The sequence below is a fragment of the Hibiscus syriacus genome, unplaced genomic scaffold (genome assembly GCF_006381635.1).
Source record: "Hibiscus syriacus cultivar Baekdansim isolate YM2019G1 unplaced genomic scaffold, ASM638163v2 tig00112343_pilon, whole genome shotgun sequence".
NCBI classification, from domain to species: domain Eukaryota; kingdom Viridiplantae; phylum Streptophyta; class Magnoliopsida; order Malvales; family Malvaceae; genus Hibiscus; species Hibiscus syriacus.
In genome coordinates this window covers 849,340-873,673 of record NW_024063306.1, presented here as the reverse complement: position 1 = coordinate 873,673, position 24,334 = coordinate 849,340, and the positions used below count along the sequence as shown (strand labels likewise).

The following is a 24,334-nucleotide window of genomic DNA, read 5'->3' as shown; positions in this document are numbered from 1 at the left end:
TCATCTTAATGTCTATCGCAACGCGGAAATTATTATCGCAATGAGATAATCGCAATGCGAAATGAAAATCGTAACGTGAAAATCGCAACGCGAATATGAATATCGCAACGCAGAAATGACTATCGCAATGCGAAATGAAAATCGCAACGAGAGAATCGCAAAGCGAAATGAAAATCACAACGCGAATTTAGTTTCGCATTGCGATTTTCATTTCGCATTGCGATTCTCTCGTTGCGATTTTCATTTCGCATTGCGATAGTCATTTTTGCCTTCAACATAATGCAGATTGAAATCAACAAAATCAACCATTACATTTCAATCAATTAAACAAGAACAAATAAGAATTATGTTCACATCAATTAAACAAATTCACTTTTACAAATCATCTTTTACAAATCAATTAAACAATAAAAAAAATAAGCAATAATTCTTATTTCCTCATCTACTATTGAATCAATTTTTGCAGCCATACATCATTTTCACGCAGGTCACTTCTGAGATTAACCTGCAGAAACCAAACATTTGCTCAAACAACACTTTCTACACATCTAAAACCTACAAACAACAAATTATTGAATTCTAGGTACTTAACCAAACATTTTCAAAACAAAAGCCTATAAACTTACCAATTGTTTATGGACATTTTTATAACGCGGATGCAGGTAGGCAGCATCTCATATATATATCGATCTAGCCATATAATGCCGAAACCACAAGCCTACTGCAGCTCTATCTCTATCGGTGGGAGGTACATACTTTATACTTCCTGTGATCAAACGCTCCAACGCCAAGCATACGAGAGGACCACAATCCCCTCTGGCTCCTTCCGTTTGTTGTGGTGCGGTCTCATCTCTGCTAACTGTAATATTGATCTTCTTTGGCTTCTTGTTTCCAGAACGAGTCCAATAATTTATCGCATCCAAGAATTTAGCCAAATGAGAGCTCCATCCCTTAATAATATCTCTTAAATCAGCCAATGATACGTAATTTATCATGCTGTCATATACTATTGCCTTAAGGGATGGGAGTTGAAGCTCGACGAGAAGCAAATGTTTACGTTCCAAAACAGGGATAAACACCTGCAATCATAAGTAATAATTCATTCATTTGCGCACTTATTTATGAATACCTTTAAACTCAATCTAAAATAAATACTAACCTTATCGACCTCCCACCATGCAGGATAAAGTTTAGCTTGTCCATTGCCCAAAGCAACTGATTCATCTCATTGATTCTTCAAGTGAACGGCGTTAAAAGACGTCGGTATAATTGTATATCGTGTATTTCTTTTATTTTTCTTAAGTTTCCTAATTATTAGAATACGTGACACCCACGCATCGATATGCTGTTTTACAAAAAAAAGACATATATTAGTGACTTACATAAATTTAAAAAAAAAAATAATCAAATTGAAATATAAGAAAAATATAAGACTTACCCCTCCATTGAAATAGCCATTGTCTTCGACCCCTAATTATACGCCCCACCAAGACCGATCAAGCAACAAATAGATATCATCGTTGAGCTTGCATATGTCAGTGAAACACCCCTGGCTCCGCTCATGTAGATAAAAATCAACTGCGGTCTTAGCCCAAAGGGTGTTATCCAGAATTGTGTCCGGTAGTTGTCTCCTCTCCACTTCAGATACCGGAATGGTACTGGCCGGTAACTCATACGAGAGCCAACTCTCATCCATCATGTCCGGCACGTCAGAGGGTTTCTCAAGAATCTTACATATGACGCCATGTGAATCGGGCTCTTGAATGGTGGGAGGGACCTCTTCAACGATGACAGTGGCCTCTTGAATGGTGGGAGGGGACTCTCGAGGAATGATAGGGGCCTCTTCAACGATAGGAGTGGACTCTTGAGGGATGACAGGCAAGTCGGGCTTCTTCTTGCGGTGTCTTCGCACTATTGGGGTGTACGAAGACTTAATAGCAGGTGCACACCGTCTGATGCGTGAACTCCGTCGTGCAAGAAAAACCCGACGTAAAGCATCCACCTTATCGGGTCGCTAAATAATTAAATACAAAAATCAGTAAATAAACAGACATGATATTTAAACAGTGAAAACAAAGACAAATATGTTTCAAACTTGCATTGTATTCACCCAAGTCATTATTCTATCATAGTTCACAAAATGCATCAGATAACAAAGACAAATATGTTTCAAACTTGCAACACTGTCAAGTTAGTATTTGTCTTTGTCTATTGGTTGAAGTAATGCAATTCATTCAAGTTTCAATTTGCAGAAGAAGAATAGTTTCTGGAACTTAAAATCGTAACGTGAAAAATGACTATCGCAACGAGAGAATCGCAATGCGAAATGAAAATCGCAACGCGATTTTTATTTCGCGTTGCGATTCTCTCGTTTCGATTTTCATTTTGCGTTGCGATTTTCATTTTGCGTTGCGATTTTCATTTCGCGTTGCGATTTTCATTTCGCGTTGCGATTTTCATTTCGCGTTGCGATTTTCATTTTGCGTTGCGATAGTCATTTTTCACGTTGCGGTTTTAAGTTTCGTGTTGTGAAAATACTATTTCTTCTTCTGCAAATTGAAACTTGAATGGATTGTATTACTTCAACCAAAAGATAAAACAAAGACAAATACTAACTTCATAGTATTAAAGAATACATAGTTTAGCAGAATTGACAGCAACTGAACAAATTTACTTTCAACCAAAAGACTAAACAAAGACAAATACTAACTTCACAGGGTTAAAGAATACACAGTTTAGCAGAATTGGCAGCAATCGAACAAATTTACTTTCAACCAAAAGACAAAACAAAGACAAATACTAACTTCACAGTGTTAAAGAATACACGGTTTAGCAGAATTGGCAGCAACCAAATAAATTTACTTCAACCAAAAGACAAAACAAAAGACAAATACTAACTTCACAGTGTTAAAGAATAAACAGTTTAGCAGTATTGACAGCAACCGAATAAATTTACTAAGCAATCTAAGTGAAATTACGAGTAAATTTATCATCAAGTTAAATATGGAAAATCTTAAACTTACCTCGTTGCGTAGAGTATGAACCTCATTCTGCAACGATACTACCATCTCACGTAGAGTGGCAACCTCACCACGTAAAGTAGACACCTCGACACGCCATGCACCATCGTTATCGCGTAGAGTACCGATCTCCTCACGCAAGGCATTGACCTCATCACGTAACTCCCTTGACTCATCCCGTGGAGGTGGAGAACGGGGAGATAGAAGTTGTGGCATCTTTGCCGGTCGCCTATCATGAGGTGATGGTGGAGAAGAAGCTTGATGATGTGACGGGATAGGTGATGGCTCTCGTTGTAGAGGTGTATAGTCGGGTCGATCAGGTGATGGCTCTGGGTGAGGTGATGGCTCTCGAAGTGGAGGAAGTGGAGGCTGCTCATCATTCGTGCCATCAAAAAAACGCTGACTAGCTTGCCACCAATCAGTGGCAAGCTCAGCCTCCGTGGGTGTCAGTCTCTGTAATAGAGTGTTGGCCTCCTAAAAATATAAAAACTCAAACAAAGTTAAACGTCTACTATTAATAACTTGTTTATATATGATAGTATTTGTGTTAACTTACATTATTTATTGTCGCATATGGTATTAAGTCTTCCCAATCCAACAGACGTTTCCTCTTCCAGGAAATAGCCCTAGGAATATCATTTGAAGTTTTTAATGCATATATCTGCATGCTGGGGAAAGCCTCGAATATCCAAATCTACAAACAATATAATAACAAACATTAGTAATTGTTAAATAATTAATTATAATTTTGAAAACATTATATAGAAATTCTTACCTTAAAGGCCCAAACAAAGCCTGACAAAGTGTATTTCGACCCATCGCCACGCAAACGTTTGCGGTCATCAAAGGCAGACGACAACTTAGTCCAGGTAGCTTTCCATATATACGAACCCCACGGAAACAGATTACATGCATTTAGGTCCTCTACCAATAATATTAGCTCATGAGGAATAGGTTGTCTGGCATCTCTGCCTAAAAAGTCGGCATACAAAAATACTAGAAGGCATACTCGGACAACATCGACGTCATTCATCCGAGTAAAACCATCTTTCGTATTAAACAATTTCTTCAGGTCATCGACGTGTAAGTTCGACTTCTCTATTGACTCATCAGGAAAAACCCGGGATAACCATGATGGGCGGGTGATATGACGAGTATACCGGCCTACATCATCGTGTCCGAATCGTAGACCAGTGATTAAGCAGAACTCCTTCCGCCCAAAACAAGTATACGCCGGTGGAAAATGAAACCATATCTCTTCCTCACCACGTTGTATACTGTCGGGTAGATCGCTAGTCATGGTCTGAAGCCACAAATGGGTCAAATTAGCATCTCCACCCAGATGTTGTACTCTCAACCATGGCCCGAAGCAGGTTTCCTCAAACAATTTTCTTTGTGCAGGTGAAAGCTTCGAAGCAATTGTAGTGGCTAGGCTAACTTTATTCCTTAATGTCAATGAAGCCGAAAAAAATTTCTACAAAAACAATAAACATACTAAGTTAGATATACCAAAAACTACACTGTGAAGATATACCAAAAACAATAAACATAAAGTGTAGTAGTTTATTCTTGAAACTAAAATTTGCAACACTGTTCTGTCTTTTGGTTGAAATGAAAATCGCAACGAGAGAATGACTATCGCAACGTGGAAATGACTATCGCAACGCGAAATTAAAATCGCAACGAGAGAATCGCAACGCGAAATGAAAATCGCAATGCGATTTTGGTTTCGCGTTGCGATTATCTCGTTGCAATTTTCATTTCGCGTTGCGATTTTCATTTCTCTCGTTGCGATAGTCATTTTCGTGTTGCGATTTTCATTTTCATGTTGCGATTTTAAGTTTAGAAACTATTCTTCTTCTGCAAATTGAAACTTTAATGGATTGCATTACTTCAACCAAAAGACAAAACAAAGACAAATACTAACTTCACAGGGTTAAAGACTAAACAGTTTAGTAGTATTGGCAGCAATCGAATTAATTTAATAAGAAATCTAAGTGAAATGGTTAATCTATTATTGAAATTACCAGTAAACTTATCATCAATTTCAATATGAAAAACCTAAAATAATGCAAAATTTTCAAAATAAAAATAATTAAAAAAACTAACACTCGGAGGTTGATTTTCCATTTCTGAATGATTGTGAGGGATTTCTGATCGTGAATGGTTGTGAGGGATTTCGTCGGAGATGGGGACGGAAATCTTCGGAGATGTGGACGGATTTCGCCGTAGAGAGTGAGAGATGGAGATGGGACTGAGTTGTGATTTTAGGTTTTAGGTTATGAGTTGCGATTACGGGATATACTGTGGACGGTTCAGTGTTACGATAATTAATATTCGTGTTTGGAATTTGAAAATAAAATACGCGTAGCGATTCTAATGGCGCTTTAAAAATCGCATTGTGATTTTACGTATTGTCGTTGCGATTTACGGATACGCATTGCGATTTACGTATTCTCGTTGCGATTTACAGATACGCGTTGCGATTTACGTATTATTGTTGCAATTTATGGATACGCGTTGCGATTTTACGTATTGTCGTTGCGATTTACGGATACGCGTTGCGATTTTACGAATACTCGTTGCGATAGTCAGAATCGCGTTACGATTTATATGTTCGCGTTGCAATTTTCATATTCGCATTGCGATTCTGGAAAATCGCAATGCTAATTTGTACTATCGCATTGCGATTCTTCATAATCGCGTTGCGATTCTGGGAACTGATTTGCAATTTTGGAGATCGCGTTGCGATTTTTATTTCGCATTGCGATTTTGTTGGTCATTTTGGCAAATCCAAAAAAAGTTGGTTAAAATCGTATATTATAAGGCATTTTTGGTCACTGAGGTTATTTTCTCTTTAATCAAATAATGTCACGTGTCATTGGTATCACGTGTCATGTGTCACTATTTGATTAGAATACTAACTTTATTCTAATTTAATATATTTATTTTAATTGAAAGAAAAGAAAACAAAACAAGTTGGAGCCAAAGGAATTTGAAACCTAGGTATTTGGACCCAACTATTGAATTAAGACCAATACTTAATCTAAAATAGATAACATAATATATATATATATCTTAGTGTATAAATACTTAACTTAATTTATAATATTTTATATATATTAACTTTTAAAAATATTTTTATGTTAACATATTAAATATATTTTATTATTAACTTAATTTGTAAAATATTTTTATTTTTATTTTATTTTAATTATATGTTTTATTTTACAATATTTTGAAGTTGCAATGAGAATAAAATATATTTATTAATTTAAAGTAATAATATGAATATTTAGTAAATTAAGATAAAATATATATTTTCTAAAGTTAAAATAATAATAAAATATATTTTTAAAAATTTAGATAAGAATAAAATATATATTTTTAAATTTAAATTAAAATAAAATATTTTAAAATTAAGTTAATAATAAAATACATAATAAGTATAAAAGAAAATATTTTTTAAAGTTAATATATATATATATATATAATATTATGAATTTAAGTTAAATATTTATATACTAAGATACATAATATATACATCATGTTATCTATTTTGGACCAAGCATTGGTATGGACTTAATTTGGTATATGCTTGGTTTTTCAAGAGGCCCAAATTCGAATCCCTTTAGTCCCGATTTGTTTTGCCTTATTTTCTTTCAACAAAAGTGTCACCCTCTAATTGGTGGAAAATAAATATTTTAAATTAAAATAAAGTTAGTCATCAAATCAAATGGTGACATATGGCACGACATGTGACATTGATGTCACTTAGTATCATTCGATTAGAGGATTAAATTTATTTAATTTATTAAATGTGTGACTAAATTGAGAGAATATGTAAATAACAAGGAGTAAATGTATGATTATATCCAAATATTTAATTGCCATATCACCTAATATGTTAATTGTTAATGATAGTTAACCCGTGGTGACCACGCCTCAATTAAATTAAAATGAAAGTGATCATATCTTAACTAAATAAAAATAAAAGTGATCATATCTTAATTAAATAAAATGAAAGTGATAATATATTATGTTTATTGAAACCAGTGGGGAAAAGTGGATAAAACACAAACATGAGTGATCAATATATAGTTAACCTTAATTGTATCATGTCTTTAAATTATGATTCTCATTTTAAATTGATCTCTAAGTTTTTAAATATTTTGATTTTATTACCAAGCTATGACTCTTGTTCTAAATTAGTCTTAAAATAACATTCTAATTCCATACTCAAATTATGATCATCATTTTAAATTGATCTCTAAACTTTTGAACATTTTAATTTCATTCCAAACTACTGCTATATACTAATCACATTCATAAAATAGTTGGGTGAAGCTATATTATTAAATGTTTGAAAAAATAGATTAAAAATGTTGGAAACTAGTTACATACTCGGGTGAATTTGATGATAAAATTTGAAGATTCGATAGTTTGGGACTAATTTAGAATGATAGTTATAGTTTGAGAATGAAATTATAATATTTAAAAATTTAAAAATTAATTTAGTATAGAGTCATAGCTTGAGACTAATATTGGAATACTAAAAATTAAAATAATCAATTTAAAAGAAAACATAATTTGAGTACGTGCTATACAATTAATTTATTTTCAAATTAGTAATTATATAAACAAAATTTACAGAATTAAAGTCCAATTTCACTTTATTTTAAAACTTTAAAGAATTCAGGGACCAGTGACAGGTCATAAATGAATAATGCATAAAACAAAGGGATCTATAAAATTTTCTTTTTTCTTTCTTTGGCTAACATATACTCACTATTCACGACGGCTAAAAATTTTAAATCCACAATCGCCCACATAAATACATACTCAAATCTATCCCTACACTCACTATCCAATTAGATACTCACCACCCATCACGTACCCGTCTATATTCATCTATACCTACCAATTTGAAATAGAAGAAACACGGATCTTTAACTATAAAAATGTTTATAGTCTAATATTTGATTAAATTACAAGTCATGTCCAATAAAATCTTAAGATTTACAGAGTAATCTCTAAAATTATACTTAAATTCATAATGATCCAAAAATTTATATGGTGGGCAGTTAGTAAACAGGCTGATGTGGGGCGAGCAGGTAAGGTCTCAAACCCATCATCTATCCACTATCCATAGTGTATATGATTTTTTCCATCTATATCCGCACACTACCCATTAAATTTATACACATCTCCGTACTAATTGAAATGAATACGGTACGAAATCTACGAAATTGTACCCGTACGTCGTCTCTATATATCATTACTCATTGATTGGTTGTCAAATATAAAATATGGAGTGTATTTTGTGGCCACTTATGAACTTGTGGACCGCACAAGAATATCCTAAACAAAACTTTAAGATGAGGAATGAATTGAATTCATATTAATAAAAGGTTAAAATTGGTAATCAAAATCAAGGATATGCATCATTACACTATTAGATCATACATAGTAAGATGCATTTAGGCTTTTACTTTAATTCAACCTCTTAATTAATTACAAGATTATCTTTATAATTATTATTACTGACTTGGGCATCCCCGCCCGATGGTTATTAATTATACTTTCTTAAACTATTACTTTCATCTTATCATTAGTCCTCAAATTTTTTAATGATCCAATTTCATCCCCAAACTCATGAATGGTTTTAGTAGACATTAGGTTGTTAATAATTTTGGGAATCAATTTGGAGGAATAGTCACAATTTAGGGACGAATTTAGGATGTTAAAAAGTTTAAAATCAATTTAGGATAAAGATCTCTCTCAACTCAATGTAAAATGTCAATTATTTTAGGAAATAATTAATTTTCTATGAATTTAATAACTGTTGTTAATAAATATTCTTTAATTTATATTTTCTTAGAACAGAACTCCTTCATTATAAGGAAACTAACTACTTCAATTCATGGATAATTTTTTTTTTAAAAAAATGTTCTTTATATTTCTAAATAATTTAATTAAATATTTACCACTAAAACAAAATGTAATTTAATTTTTTGATTGTAGTTAATTTTAATCGACTTAATTTTATATATTTTGCAAATTTTCAAAGTTTAAATCGATTTTGATATCTTCTTATGTAATTACATTTTTTTATAAAGCTAAGATGATTATAAAATAGTATATGTTCTAAATATTTTTAACTATTTGACAATAAACGCTTAATCAACTCACTTCAGCTATTGGTGCTCGAACCCGTGACCTCTAAGAACAACAACGATTCATTGAACTAACGAGGTAAGTTGATTCGTGCTCTTATATAATTACAACTAATTATAATTAAAGGGAAAATGAGATGTTTTATTGGATAAATGGAATACATAGTAAAAACCAGGAAATGCTGGAGTTCATCATTTACCTATAACTCCATGCAAGGAGGGGGGAATGGAAGAACATACGATGAACATTTCCTGTAAATAGTTCCGAACATGTCGAAAACGCTGCCTGATCACATGTCGGATATAAGAGAAAGTGCTTAGCAAGCCTGGCCTTTTTTGCAGCCAAGTACGCCGGAATCCTTTGTGAGTAACGGCGTCATTTTACCAGGCTGGTAAGAGAGCATTACGTCGCTGCCGTATTTCTTGCTGACCCACGAACTGCCGGACTCGACGAAGAAGGCACCATTGTCGAACTGATCACCTTGGGATATCCAGTTCCAGTTCTTCCACTCTGATTCTGGGGCGTAATCCCTCTTGGTCACTTCTTTGTTTACTTTTTCCGATGAGGCGGAGTATCGGTTTCCCTGGCTGACATAGGTAGGGTGGCTGCTGCCGCCGATGGCGTACATCAGCCAGTGAGTGTAGTCGTTGTTTACGACATGGATGAAACCGAACCGGCTTCTCGGCATTCTCTGTACTAACCCTTTACCGAAATGGTTCAAAGCGACGGTGATCTGCATTTTCTCGTCAAGGTCGTACGAGTCGTGTGCTCCGAACAACATCACGTCGTTGTGATCGGTGAAATGACAGTTGGAAATGGTGATGGCGGTGGAGCCCTGGATAGCGTCGATGAGACCGTCGGAGCATCGGTACATGGAGAGATGGTCGATCCAAATGTTGGTCGATCCGAAGATAGAGATCCCATCGCCGTCACTCTTCGTCCTAATCCCGGCGTGTTCTTCACCGTCCTTGATCGTACCACCTTCACACGCCACCGTGTCGTGGATACGAAGGTTATGAATAATAATATTCTTCGCGAACTGGATAGTAATACCGGCGCCGTAAGCGATGTGCACTTTAACCCCCCTTCCGTCGATGGTTTTATCATTGGTCATAATAAGAAGCTCATGTTCCGGCGTGATCACCATCGAATGCTGGAAGATGATCCAAAGCGGCCTCGTCTGGATGACGGCGTGGCGAAGGGTTCCGGGCTTCGGGTCAAGAACATCATCGGAAGAATCGGTGACGACATAAAACTCGCCGCCTTTTCCACCGGTGGTGCCATGGCCGAATCCGAGGGCGCAATCGGCAAGCTTCATCCTATTAATCTCCCAATATTCATCGCACCGCCAACACTGATCGATGGGGTTAGACGCCTCGCAAGGACCACCATTCTTCTTCTTCCCCCTCATATCGCGCCTCGTGGAATTCAATCCCATCAAAGTCTTGGCCGCATGGTCGTTGTAGTGATTAACAATCTCCTCCGGTGCAGGACGGTAAGCCTTTTCCAGGTTCTCTTTCGCCATTAACTCTCTTTCCCTCAAGTAATCATCGTATTCCCCGATGTGAGCTTGCAGGGTTTGCATTAAAACGAAAAACGACCACCAGAATCCGAGGATGCTACAACTACTATATCTGCTGGAATCACCCATCGTCGTGCGTTATTCAGCCAAACCCAGCAAGTTGAGCTCAAGCTCGTTGGTGACTAAAACTGGGATTAATTTTATTCGAGTTGACCATCATGATGGGGGGAATGCATCGCTCTTTTATACTACACGATACACACTATTTTTAGTCATACCAAGGAGAGGAGATCCTCAAATTGTTAACAACCAATTTCCTCAAATGTCTCTTTTCATCCATACATGTTTGCTTATAATAAAACCCGCGACTAAATTTATAACACTATCACGTCTCTTTTAATTATATTATAAATATAGACATGTCTCCCAAATAACGATGAACACCGCTAAGCACTATTAATCTAATTTATAGAAATTTAAAATTTAAAATTAGTTAAAATTGTAATGGTAAATTATTTACAATAAAATGCTAATTATATTTTTATATCTTTTAATAATAATTGGATCACGTATCAACTCCTAAATTAAAAAATCGTAAATATTTTTTCTTCCCATTGAAGCCGCCGCTATTAACCTCTCCCGTCGGCGAGATAATCATGTTCGTCACTCCTTGCATGGTTGTCGTTCCCCATCGTTCGCGCAACCAATCCGGTAATGTAAACTTTCTTTAGTTTTATTTGGTTTCGAACTTGGGCGACCGTCCAAGCCGTCACCGGCGGTTAGCGCCTTCAACGGCAATGGCTGCTGCTGGCCGTGTGCGACGGCCACCATCGATTTTAATCTTCCCCTAAACACCTAATCCCCAAACCCTAACCTCAACCATAACCCTAATTTTCTAATTAGGCTAATTGGAGATCCCTAATTCCCAAATTAAGTATTGTAATTCTCAAAATAGAACACAATTTCCAAACTTGAACTCTAATTTTTATATTAGAACAGTAATTTTCAAATCCAATTTCAAATTCCTAAATTAAAACCCTCAACCGTACCGTACATTGTTTCAGTTGTATTTTTATATAAATATTTAATACTATATGAACATAGGAATGAGTATTAATCCAGTCAGATTGGAGTTTTGACTCACTTGAATTCAACCCAAGTATTATATCATTTCATGCAACATCCGACCTAACTTGAACTTAGGGAGTTTCACTCGATCTAAAATTTGATTGAATTTTATTAGGCAAAATAAGAATTAATTTGAAAATAATATAGAGAGATAAGTATTATTATAATTATCCCTAAATATTTAAGGAATAATTATATTATTATCTTAGGTTAAGTCAAATATTTTTCATGCTGAATCCGAACTTGACCCGACAGAGTCCAAATTTTCAACAATAAAAAATCAATCTTGTAGTCAGGTCAAATCGAAATCCATGAGATTTAAATCAAATATCCATCCCAATATGAACAAGGATTACATATAAAGCACAAGCAAAAAAAATAAATCAAACATTTGATCAACCCAAAACCTTTACATAAAAGGACAAAAAATGCAATTTAAAACAAATAACAGTGTGCTTTATGTGAATCAGCTGCGAGAAGCAACCTAGTTGTTTGAGCAGAAAGAGAAAAGACTAACCTTAATCATAAGATCACAGATTATCAGTTTCTTACCACTACCTTGCACTGGCACCACCACTGATCTGTACTGGTAAGGAACCCTTATAAGCCTCCGATACCACGGCAGCAGTTTCGGAGAGACTAATCCTCATCTCCGAAATTTTCGATTCAACATGTTCTTTATATTTAGACACCGAATCAACCACCATAAAGAGTTGACGTGCATGCATCTGGATTTCCTCTTCAGTTTGTTGAATTGTTTCTTGCAACCTCAGTTGGGAAGCCTTCATTAAAGGAAAAATAGAAATTTTGATTACTGAAGTCTATTTATTTATAGCCAATGAAGCAAAATATCAATAAAAAGGCCTACCTTTCGGATCTCTGCTGCTTCTCTTTCTGCGATATCTAAATTATGAGCTTCAAACTGGACATCGTCGACCATTTTCTTGGCTTCTGCATTATTTCTATGATCACTTTCCTGCATTTCCTTCTTGCATAAATTTATTTGGGCTTCGACCTGACAAGAACGATTAATATAGGAGGTTAATTTAAAAAAATGACCCTTTACAATATATAGGTTTGAGCATTACTTGCAAGTTTTATTTGTATTTTCAGCATTAGCACCAATGAAATAGAATGCAAACAAATATTAGTGATAAAAAGGGTAAAAATATAAGAGATTAATCTGGGAATGAAGGTTAATGGAAGAACAAAATTAAGGTCAAGATGGAATAGAGTCACCCTGAAAGTTCTGTTTCAAGATTGAGAAATTCTTGGATCTGGGATATTCAGTGGTCAGTTGCCTTTTGAGGAATGCAACAAGAATTTCCAAGAAAGCTATAGTTTTTTCTTGTGTTCATCGTATTTTCCACAAGAACTGAACATTTTAGCCCAATTAAACAACATAAACGGGTTGTGGAAACTAATACAGGCATCATCTTGCACTGCTGACATGCTTAGATACCTCAAAGTAGCAAAATAAAGATCTGGATCATCACGCTACTGTCGGGGATAATTTAAGTGATTTATATATCAAGAGAGAGGAGACTGAGCCATCAAGCATAACTTTAAGCATGAAGTTATATGGCTATTTGCCCCAAAATGTATGGCTATAGAATTTCAATCTTCGTAAAGGTCAAATTGAACAAAGGCTTTGGAGTGAGGAAGAAAACTTGGTGCAGGGGTCAAAATCCTGACATATATACAAGCTAGTCATGATATGCACCAAAAAGGAGTCAAACAAAAAAATCATATCGGTAGACTGGTAAAATGCTACTGTACTAAGCAGACCTGATTTAAAATTACTTACTCCATCAGTACGGGATTGAAGTGCAGCAATAGTGGTTTGCTTGTCCTCAATTGTGGCAGCCATTTCTTTTGATTGTTGTTGAAGGACGATCAAGTCTTCAAACTTTCTCTTAGAACTCTCCCTTATTTTATCAGCATAGCTTTCGAGCTCAGGCTTAAGTGTAGTTTTGTAGTCAAACCCCATCACCTCAGCAGGTGATGAACCTTTGGCGTTCAGCTCATACTGAAAATCATTACCAATCTTCAACCTAAAACCACAAAGAAAAATGAGAGCCTCACTATTAATTGTTTACCAACTCACAAGCGGAAAACGTACTTAAAATAACAAATCCAGGCATACCAAAACAATGCACAATACAGCAAACACAAATTCAGAAACTTAACATAGACTTCACAGAACAGAGTCAAAGACAAGATCTAGAGCAGAGCGGGGGGGAGAAACTCATCCAAAACCCATGGGCAAAAGAGCATAAAAGCTCTTAAAACAAGTTCATTGAGTTCTTAAACCCCAAAATAAAATTTCGCAATACACTGAAACTCAGTTTCCATTACCTTAACTTTCAGCAGATATGACTAAAACTATTGCATCTAAATTCCACTTTTAACCACAAGAAAGGATTCACTAATCCATAGTTTGAACTTATTAGTAGTAGAAAACCAAAGTCCAGATCAAATGCATAAGCAAGACGTCAAAAAAATCATGAGAAATGTAAATATAAAACACAGGATAAAGAAAGCAAACTAAAAGCTCAGGAAACCTCCTAATTGCTTGGTTGCATTCCATTGCAAGCGTCGTAAGCTCCTTAAGCTTCTGCCCTATAGCACAATCAAGATCCCAAGACTTATCCTCCCACAAATTTCTCGCAACCTCTGCGTCCACAATTTCCTTCTCCACTGCATCTCCCTCTTCATCCTCTCCACATCTCTAGCGTTAAAAGTTTGCAACTCCACTCTATTCTTAAGCTCCTCGTTCTCCTCACAAATCCGATTCCTCTCCTCTTCCTTTGCATTCAATTCTTTCTGCTTCTCCTCCAACATCTTCTCCAATGCAGCAACCCTTGCTGTAAACTCAGCAATCATTGCCTGAAACTTCTTTACATCTTCTTCCAACACATTCTTTTCCTTCTCCAACGTTTCCCTCTCCGTTGGCCCGGTCCTTAACCCCTCGGCTTGAGCTTCCAGTTCTCCAACACTCTTCTCCAAAGCCCTGCAATTCTGTATCACATGTTCCTTCTCTTTCTCAAGCTTCTCCACGAACTCCTTATCCAAAACCTCCACTATATCATCCTCCCTTCGTAAAAAACGTGTATAGCATTCCAAAGCATATTCAATCATACTATTGTTTTGAGCAAAGGAAGTAGTGTTGCTCTGAGATAAAATTTCATTGTGGATTGAAAGCTGGACCAGCCAGTGAATGGTACCAAGCCAATTAGGCCAATAGTGGGGGGTATTAGGGGCACGTAGAGAAGATTTGTTGAAATTTAAGGGGCAATTAAGAGATTTCAGTAGTAAACCTAGGCGTCTTCGAGTTTGGTGCAAAGGAAACCGAGAAGAGAAAGACGGGAGGTGAGGATATTCGAGAGGTCTTTAGCGGAAGCTGCCAGAGATGGTTTGGTGGAGATGGGTGGAATTGAATGGGAAGAGAAGAAGGCGTTAATATAACGGATTGTCGCCTCTTGGAAGGCGCGGTCGGCGTAGAGTTCGACGGCGGAGATGGCGCGTCCCGCAGTGACGGAAGAGGGCCGGCTGCTGGCAAAGCCGGCATCAGAATCACGGGACTTCTGTGCTAGTGGCGGGTCGAAGGAATCATTGTTACGGCCGCGTCCGGTGGCCCTCATTTTCCTCCGTCACCTTTCTTCTCTAAAAAAGATGATCGTGATTTGTGAGGAATACACACTTCTTCAGCTTTTCATTTTCCCGCTGGATAGCGGCGTAGGGATCCCAACTCGAATGTTTTTTTTTTTGGTTATTATAACTTTTGGTACCTCCTTTTAGCATTGATGTACAATGTGGTCCTCAATATTTTTTGTATACATAGTATTTTTTTTAATGATGATCTTAAGTAATTACTAAATTTTTTTAGTGCAACTAATAAGCATCCAACTTCATTTTTTTTTATAGAAAAACGTTAATTTTATTAAATAGAAAATATCCAAAATTTCAATGAAGATTTATAAGTATAACATAAACGTAAATAAAATTATAATTAATACATTCTCCTATAACTATTGACACAAAAACTAGTAAACTAGATTATACAATGACCAAAAAAAGAAAATATTAAAAAGTCTAACCAATACTCGAACAAAATAACGATACAAACAAATATGACTGTATCGATAAACGAATCACAAATGGGAATGAAGCTATTAAAGGCAACCGAAAATTTGTAAATCAGAGTCAATTGACATGGAAAACTATCCACAAACGCAAAACGTGTATCCAAATCAATCCGATGGTCCAAAGCAAGGAAGATCATCATGATAACAAATAAGTGTCATCTTAATCAGTCGTGACGAAGTCAAATCCAACCCTGAGATAAAAGATAAACGAAAACAACGACAAAAAATCGTAAGCTACCAAAAGAGAAAGAAAAATGTGTCACAAAGACAGAAATAAACGTGTTATAAAGACAAATAAAATGTCACAAAGACATAATTATTCTTATTAAAAACTAAAAAATAAATAAAAAAATAATTTACGGGCGACAACCAATATCAAAATCAATGTTAAACAAAATTAAAGGAAAAAATTAAATTAATAAATCGACACAAGTTGTAAACACAATTAAAAAAAAGTTAGATTAACCATCCAACTTCAACAGTTATATATATATATATATATTATATTTCATGATAATCAAACTTGGAAATTTAACGCTCAACTTTAAAATATGTGACAAGTATTAATCTTCTAACTAAATGAAATTAAAATTATAAATATGAATCAACTAGAACTGCGCATATGCAATTAATTGCATCAAGTATTTCATCGGTGTATCGCTAAATTTTTTTTTATCTTTGTTGATCGACGGTGACATTAATTTTAGTGTTGGTTACCGATTATCGGTATTCTTTATTATTTTTTCTTCTTTGTATTGTATCTTTATTTTCTTTTGTTTTTTCATTTTCAATAAGTCTGTCTGTATTGCACGTTTTCTTATGTGTTTTGACATGTTTTCGGTTCTTTTGTTGTTTTTTCATTATTTTTTCTAAGGATTGATTTGACACTGCCACAACTAATAAGATGACGCTTATCTGATATCTTGTTGATCTTCCTGCTTTAGACCCTATGGTTGGATTTGAATACCCGATTTGCGTTCGTAGATAGCTTTTATGTTGCTCGAGTCTGATTTACGATTTGTCGGTGATCTTTCAATAGATTAATCCCTTTTTGTAGTTCGTTTGCAAATACCATCAGATATGTTTGTATCTATCTTTACTCAAATTTCTTAGTTAGATTTAATATTTCTTTGTATGATCTTTTATGTGATCTTAATTTGCTAGTTTTGTTTTAAATATTATAGAAAATTTTCCTAATTATATGCTTAAATCTTTATTGTAATTTGAGAAATTTCCTATTTTAAATACCAAAATTCTAAATATACCATCTTAACCTTACAGGTAAAAAGAGAAAAATCAAAAGGGCCCATTCCATTGACCCCAAAAGTACAATTAAATGTTTACTTGCATTTGAAGACTTCTCAATCTGTGCATAGTCTTCCCTGCATCCCCATCCTGTGAAAAGGCCTGGGGTTTATTTTTTTGACAATACAAGTCTATATACAAAAGATAGATGATCAGCAGAAGTTTAAATGAACAAATTACATGCTTTCCAACTAAACATAAGGAATTATGAATACACCCAAATGATTACAGAACAACAAATGATGAATTCAAGGTCTATTCTTGTGTTTTTACCTTTTCTTTTGCCTAACACAATGAGGATGTGTAACCTTTCTTGTTTCCCCTCCTTTTTTAGGTATAAGTTTTCTTCTATAATTGGCCTCCGGTGGCTTCTCTTCGTCTACGTCTCCTACCTGATCGTCCTAAAAGAAGTCTGCCATGCTGGCGAAGGCGGCTAACCAAAGAAGTATCGCCGCCATCATCCTCGTCATCTTCTTGACCAGAGGAACCCGGATCCTCAACAGGAGAGGTGTAGCGAATATCGACAGCATCCTCATCTGCTGCTTGTGTGGGTTGCGTTGGTTGTCTAGCAAGGTCATTATTACCTGATGGCCCGAATGCATGCAGCAGAAGAAAGAAGTTTACGAGATTACTACTATCTAAGCCTACTTCAAAACTCGCATTCCTTTCTGCAGGATCTGCATCAAGACCATCCTCTTCATCTGTCTCAAAGCGACGATGATTTCCTTCTATAACATAATCCCCAAAAACCACTGCCCCTGGCATAGCTGACCTTATTGTGCTGATGACATCCTCTCTCTCACGCTCTCGTTCAAGCCTTCTCCATTTCTGTTCAAGAGAAGGGTCCACTTCGCGTGGCCTAGCACAAGGATGATCTGCTTTCATGTGTTTCCTTAGTTCCTTAAAAGTCCCAACAAAGGTGCAGTCATCCTGCATGCAGCTTCTCCGTTTGGCATTTAAATATTCCCTTGCAGGTTCCACCACGGTCCATCCTTTCACTTGACCCCTGCAAAGTGGACATGCAAGTTCTGTCATTTCACACTTCTCAACCCCTGGTGCTAGAACTGGATTGCCAATAGAACTATGCAAAGATTCTTCATGATTGGAAGGGACTACTTTAGTGTAGAACTTCTTGTACTGGTCAAGGCAGTTTGAGTATCGGAAGCTAGTTCCGCACATGTAGGGACGGCAGCCCTTGTCATGCGATGAACAGAGAAGAAGAACAGCATTGTGAGGACACTCTATGCAAACAGAACATGTTACATCTTCCCAATCTTTCTTATCCAAAAGTTTGGAAAATTTTTTGTGGTACAAATCCCCGGAGATCCCTTGACGATGTGAGGACAATGGGTATGGGGTTGGCCTGATTTGCCGAAAAGCAGTTCTACGCCGTCCTTTGCTTCCTTTTGCCATTTGCAAACTACACCTCAAAAAAATATTGCGCGATCAAAAAATCTCATGACAGTAGAAATAATCTTAAATCGACATATACTGGTAAAAACATATTTTTTTATTAAGAAGGGTAACAAATAACACCACCTCAAGGACCTCATTAAAAAACCTCCCTAATCCTAAATGGAGGAAAAAGAGTGTACCTTAAGGTGGTCATGATCAAATACACATAACACTATTACATGGTTCAAACCAAACCCCCGCCCTACCACAAGCCCCAATCCAACACATAACTAACACAGGCAAGCCGACAATATACATAGAGAACACACTGAGAACCATACACAAACAGCTAAGCCCAAGGTAAGAACCTAATGGCACTAATAAAACACCAGGACAAACCCCACATACTAAACTTGGATCAAACCATATAAAATAACTTAGCTTTTTGCCAAAAGTGGGAACACCACCCATGCCTCCCATGCTAGTACTACAGCCAAACAAAACCACCCATACTTCCACTAACTCTCCACTCCCTACTCCACTCTAACGCCCATACCATGCTCACCCTAAACCAATAAAAAATCCTTGAGGCATCGAAAGAGCTACCAATCACCCGACAACCACTTTAATTCCACCAAAAGGATCAACATGCGGGAATCTGCATGTCATAACACCAACTTCACGCCTCTTACTACGTGTAACATTGAAACTTCCTACATTAAAGACAACCTCGAAACCAACAACTGCAATGGAAACCACCTGCAACCCAGGAAACCTCTCATCACCGTCAACTGCTGTATTCACCGCTCCACCACCAGCCAAAGTGACATCCAATGAACACTCTTTCTTCTTCATGAACCACCGAAAGAGTTTTGAAGGAACAACCCTACCATTAATGATAACAGAACATTACTCCGGTACCACCGAAGCACACTGCACATCCAGAAGCAATCTGGCTTCATCAGAATTAACTCTATTACTTGTTTCTTTAAGGATTGAAAGAAACGACCCCCACAACGATCCAGAACAAACTGAACTGCTGAAGAGCACACGGAAAACTAAGACAGTGAACAACTGAATAACACATAGAAAACTGACATAGTGACCTGCTGAAGAACACAACCCAAACCATAGAACACTAAGTAAGAGTTTGCCTTGAAGGAGCAGAAATTATCGAACCAAGAAGCTGATTCCCCCAAAAGAAGTTGAGAAAAGATCCATCACCCAGAATAAAACCTATATCTTGGTTTTGTACTTTGATCACGTCTTCCCCAACTCTAGTAAAACGCACGTCTTTGAGCCTTTTTTGGATCTGCGCTTCTCCTTGCTTTGTTGGATTGATGAAAATATGACATGCTTTGAAGAGCATGGAACGGACATGCGATGAAAATAAAAGAGTGGGAACAAAGATGGCGAAGGAGAAGATAACCAAACAAAGGAACACTATCTAAGCTGTTTTGTTGTGGCTTAGCCTAGTTGAAAGGAGGGAGTCAGGCCATGATGATTTAGCCCAAAAAACCGTAGTTTCTGTTATGGTTTAGAAAAAAGCCCTCTGTGTGTCATTTCAGTTGTTTTATTTTCACATCGGGCTATTCTGTTTGAAGATATCCAAGATAGTTGTGAAACAGATCATGCGTGTTCACAGTAATCTCTTCCTCTCTCTCTTATAAACTCACTACCAGCAATGACCTAAAAGAACAGTGAGATACTATGATTATTGAGGCAACAGACACCCAGAGTTCTCTTTCTCGCATAAAAACACAGACAGGCACATTTCTTTCTTGTTCTCTCTTTTTTGTACCCAAACCACACAATGTTTATCAAAACTAAAGGAGGAATTGGGATAAGAGGAGACTTAACATTCCCAAACTTGATAGAACAGGCTATCTAAAGATACATCGAAGGTGGCATGCAACCTTGATCAATATAAAAACTCTGAATTACTTGCAAGTAACCTTTTGGCTGCTAAATTGAGCACAGAAACTGATAATTAACAGACAACAAACGATATCCAGCTGTTAACACTAAGTACCTCGTGTCGCACGACAGAAAGAATATACAATAGTAACCCCATTCTAATCTCGAAATGCCAAGTACGAGCGAACTTTGACAAATCTATAAAAAAAATTAGCTACATTATACCCCAATCCCCCTTATTTATTACACTGAATGCAATAGATGTTTGTAAATGAGACACAAATTTCTAACATTGAAGGAACTAAATCATGGCGACTATGACGGCTGTAAACCAATATTTCCAAACCACAAGCTATTCTCACACCATCAGGAAACAAAACCTCCCTGCGCCTAGCCAATTACTCTGACCAAATCTATCAAAAAGTACTTTAGCTACATTATTATACCCTAAGCCACCTCTTTATTACACTGATACGCCCTTTTCTAATAATGAAATGTTTGTAATTGAGCTTTCTAACATTTAACAAACAAAACCGAAGCTAGGGAGGACTGTAAATTCTCGTTTCCAAACCACAAGATATTCTCACACCATCGGGGAACAAGACCTCCCTGTGCTCACTATGCTTGAAAATTGCTAAAGAGCAATCCACCAATGACTTGATATTAAAGTTAAAGATTAAAGCAAAGTCTAAAAATGCGAAAATTCAAGATCCATAAACCGTAGGCATAACAAAAACCCAGCATGCACCTTATCCTTGATAAAATTCACATCCCACGTTCTCATCATACAAGTGAATTAAATCATCTACCATAAAAAATTAACAAATCAATCAAATCAGCAACAGAAAAGAAATCCCTTGATATAATTGACATCTATGTTCCTTCATCCACGTGAATTAGATCATCCTTCATTGAATTTCGAAAAATGAACGACCCTAATCAATGTCCAACCCAAATACGACGGGAAAATTCATAATTCAGAAGGATGGATTTCAAGGAATCTCACCTGTTTTCGCGCCGCGGGGTGGGGGTGGGGGACTGTGCAAATCTAGATCGAGATGACGGGTTAGTTGAAGATACAAAGTCTCATCTGATAACAGAACACCCAGAGTTAATATATTTCTTTATATAGATAGATAAACTTAAATGAATCGAAACAACGTGCTTTAGCAATAGATTCACACGATAATACAGTTAATTATCTGATTAAATAATCAGAGGAGAACATGAAACTACAATTTATCCACATGGGGCTTTTAGACTTGATCCATCTAAGATCTGCAATTACCGAATTCAATATTTAATTTAAAAATTAAAAGACTAAAAAAGGAGGAACTTGGAAGTATTTAAGATTAAAATAATTTTATTTAAAAAGTAGGAAAAATCCAAAACAAATCTTCAAAACTTTAAAAGTAAAAATGAAGCTTCCTACATTATTTTCTTCTCCGGTGAAGCTAATTAAAAGCTCGAAAATACGACGGGAAAAGCAAAGATAAAGCGGCGGACGTACCGGGGAAATGGATTTGAGGAATTTGAAATAAAATTAGGGTCAGAAACAGAGAGCGATATGAGTTTAAGGATTTTTTTTAGCAACGAAACCAGAAGAATTAGCGACGAAATCGATGGAATGAAATGAAAGAGGGAGCGATAAGCGCCAAAGGAAGATTTTTCAGAGAAAAGGAAAAGAGTAGCGTGGAAATGACTCGAGGAATCCGAATTCGGGCCGGGTCAATGGGCATTTTACACGTGTTGTTAAGAGGCGGTAGAATCCACGCTCCAATTCGTTTTTTCCCCCAAAAAAATAGATTTGCGGGATTAGGTTTAGGCGCTTGGATGGTCTGTAGATCACGCTTTCGCGGGATTTCGGTGCGGTTTACGCGAATCATGCGGAGGTTGTTGAAAGACGCGCCGTTTATTGGTGGCTCGGTGGGTTGGAGTGTATATGACGTCAGCCTCGTTGGCGATTCACGCGCTACCATGAAAAAAGGGATTGTTAACGGTTTACGTGCCTATAACAGTTGAGTAAAGGGGCGGCTTTATGCTGCGCTGTCTGTCGTGGCTGCTTTTCTTTATTTGAAAGGGCAAATTATACTCTTCCCCTAATAAATTTTACTTTCTTATTTTACTAATCGTATTTTTAATATTTTTACTTTACATATTAAATTATCTTATTTACTCTATCGTTAACTTTTAACGGTATTATGACATAACACAAGCATCAAAATAACATCATTTTGAAGAAAAAAAATATATATCAAAACAATGTCAGTTCGAATTATCTTCTTTTTCCCATTATCTCTCTATTTTACAAATAAGGTGACTGGTTGTCATCGCCTAACCACCACTTCATTTTTCATTTCGACCACCGTCTATTGTTGTTGAGAGTGGTTGTTTGGTCTCAAAATTCATGGGTTGGTTCGTCTTGACCCACTGAGTCCGAATTTAGTGGTTGTCTCACCAAAAAATATCCCAAAATCCGTGAATCTTGATTTAAACGTTTCGACTTCATCGCTTTTAATCTCCAATTTGTGGATTTCAGAGCAAGTTTCGATAAAATAAAATTGGGACCCATGAAATATGGAGGTCGGATTCAGACTTAAGGTGTCGAGGCGAAACGACCCATGAAATTTGGAACCGAACGACCACCGTCTACTGTGGTCGACGTAGAGTAAAATAAGAGAGGGAGTAAAATTCAATGAGGAACGATGTAAATTAGCTGACCCTTATTCCCATATGTAATGGGATAAGTGGGAGGTAAGATAGTAGGCTGCCTCAACACCGGTTGAGAGCAGCTTCCGTGGGATACCTCCAAATTATGAAATATCTTCCGTGTGACTCGATCCCACGACCTCAAGGTTAAGAACCTTGTGTTCTACCAACTGAGCTGGATGGTCCCTAAACTATACTTCGATTCTGATATTCGTCCTTAAATTTTCTAGTTTGTATTATCTCTAAACAAACAATTTGATACTAGCTTATCCAATTAAAACATAAAAGCCAATAAGAACGTAATGCGTAGCATGTCTTTACTGGATTTCACTCGCTTTCGAGTAAAATTAGATAAAGAAGATAGATATTACCAAGATGAAAATGGATTATTGTTTATTACTTTGATGATAAATTACTTTATCAACGCTTCGACCAAAAATGGACCAAATTTTAACAAAATGTCCATTTTACAATAGGGATCAAAATGCAATAGAACGTAATGTATAGGAACTGTTATGTTAGTTTTACCCATATCTAATGCAAGTTTGTCACAATTTGGGGTATAATGGAATGATAGGCGAATTATGCTGATAAAACTACTAATCTAAGTTGGCAAACGTACAGGTTTTAAAGCCGGCGGTTTGTATAGGGGAATGTGAAATTTTCAGGAAATATATTCTCCTGTTTGGTTTGGTCGGAAATGTCATTCACGGTAATATTTTATTATCAATAGTTAATTTTTTTGAGTATATTATCGGGAATAAAATTATCTCCATTCCTTTAGGTATTATAATATTACCGTCGTTTTGGATTAAAATGCCTTTAAATTTTTTTCTCAAAAATATCATTCTTCTGTCATTGAATAATATAAATTCTACGAATGTTAAATTACAAATTTATTCTTAAATTATTTTAGATTTACAAAAAAACCTAATTAAAATTTTATATAAAGTTTAGGGGTTAAAATAAAATTTTACCATTTCATTAAACCTTTTTTATATTTTTAATTTTGT

At 36.0% G+C, this 24,334-nt stretch overlaps 2 protein-coding genes and 1 pseudogene across 4 annotated transcripts; all 3 read right to left on the bottom strand.

The window, feature by feature from the left end:
* Window positions 1-9,451: 9,451 nt before the first annotated feature.
* LOC120177985 (pectate lyase-like) lies at window positions 9,452-10,863 on the bottom strand. The gene has a single exon (XM_039183960.1). It carries the CDS (start codon window positions 10,846-10,848, stop codon window positions 9,514-9,516), a length of 1,335 nt encoding a protein of 444 aa, XP_039039891.1. The 5' UTR covers window positions 10,849-10,863; the 3' UTR covers window positions 9,452-9,513.
* Window positions 10,864-12,339: 1,476 nt separating this feature from the next.
* Window positions 12,340-15,491, bottom strand: LOC120177987 (annotated as a pseudogene).
* A 2,067-nt stretch (window positions 15,492-17,558) lies between these two features.
* Window positions 17,559-22,247, bottom strand: LOC120177991. Of its 3 annotated transcripts, XM_039183964.1 has the most exons (3): window positions 22,123-22,247; window positions 21,619-21,702; window positions 17,559-18,720 (listed from the first exon to the last, which is right to left on the bottom strand). In XM_039183964.1, the coding sequence occupies exon 3, from the start codon at window positions 18,711-18,713 to the stop codon at window positions 17,649-17,651; it is 1,065 nt and encodes a 354-aa protein (XP_039039895.1). In that variant the 5' UTR covers window positions 18,714-18,720; window positions 21,619-21,702; window positions 22,123-22,247; the 3' UTR covers window positions 17,559-17,648. The 3 variants fall into 3 exon arrangements, with proteins under 3 accessions (XP_039039895.1, XP_039039893.1, XP_039039896.1); XM_039183962.1 differs by lacking the exon at window positions 22,123-22,247 and having other exon boundaries at window positions 21,619-21,866; XM_039183965.1 differs by lacking the exons at window positions 21,619-21,702; window positions 22,123-22,247 and adding an exon at window positions 21,361-21,594.
* Window positions 22,248-24,334: the final 2,087 nt, after the last annotated feature.

Coding starts and splice junctions, on each gene's coding strand:
- LOC120177991 (XM_039183964.1), bottom strand. CDS start 18,713: ATGGCAAAAGGAAGCAAAGGACGGCGTAGAACTGCTTTTCGGCAAATC.
- LOC120177985 (XM_039183960.1), bottom strand. CDS start 10,848: ATGGGTGATTCCAGCAGATATAGTAGTTGTAGCATCCTCGGATTCTGG.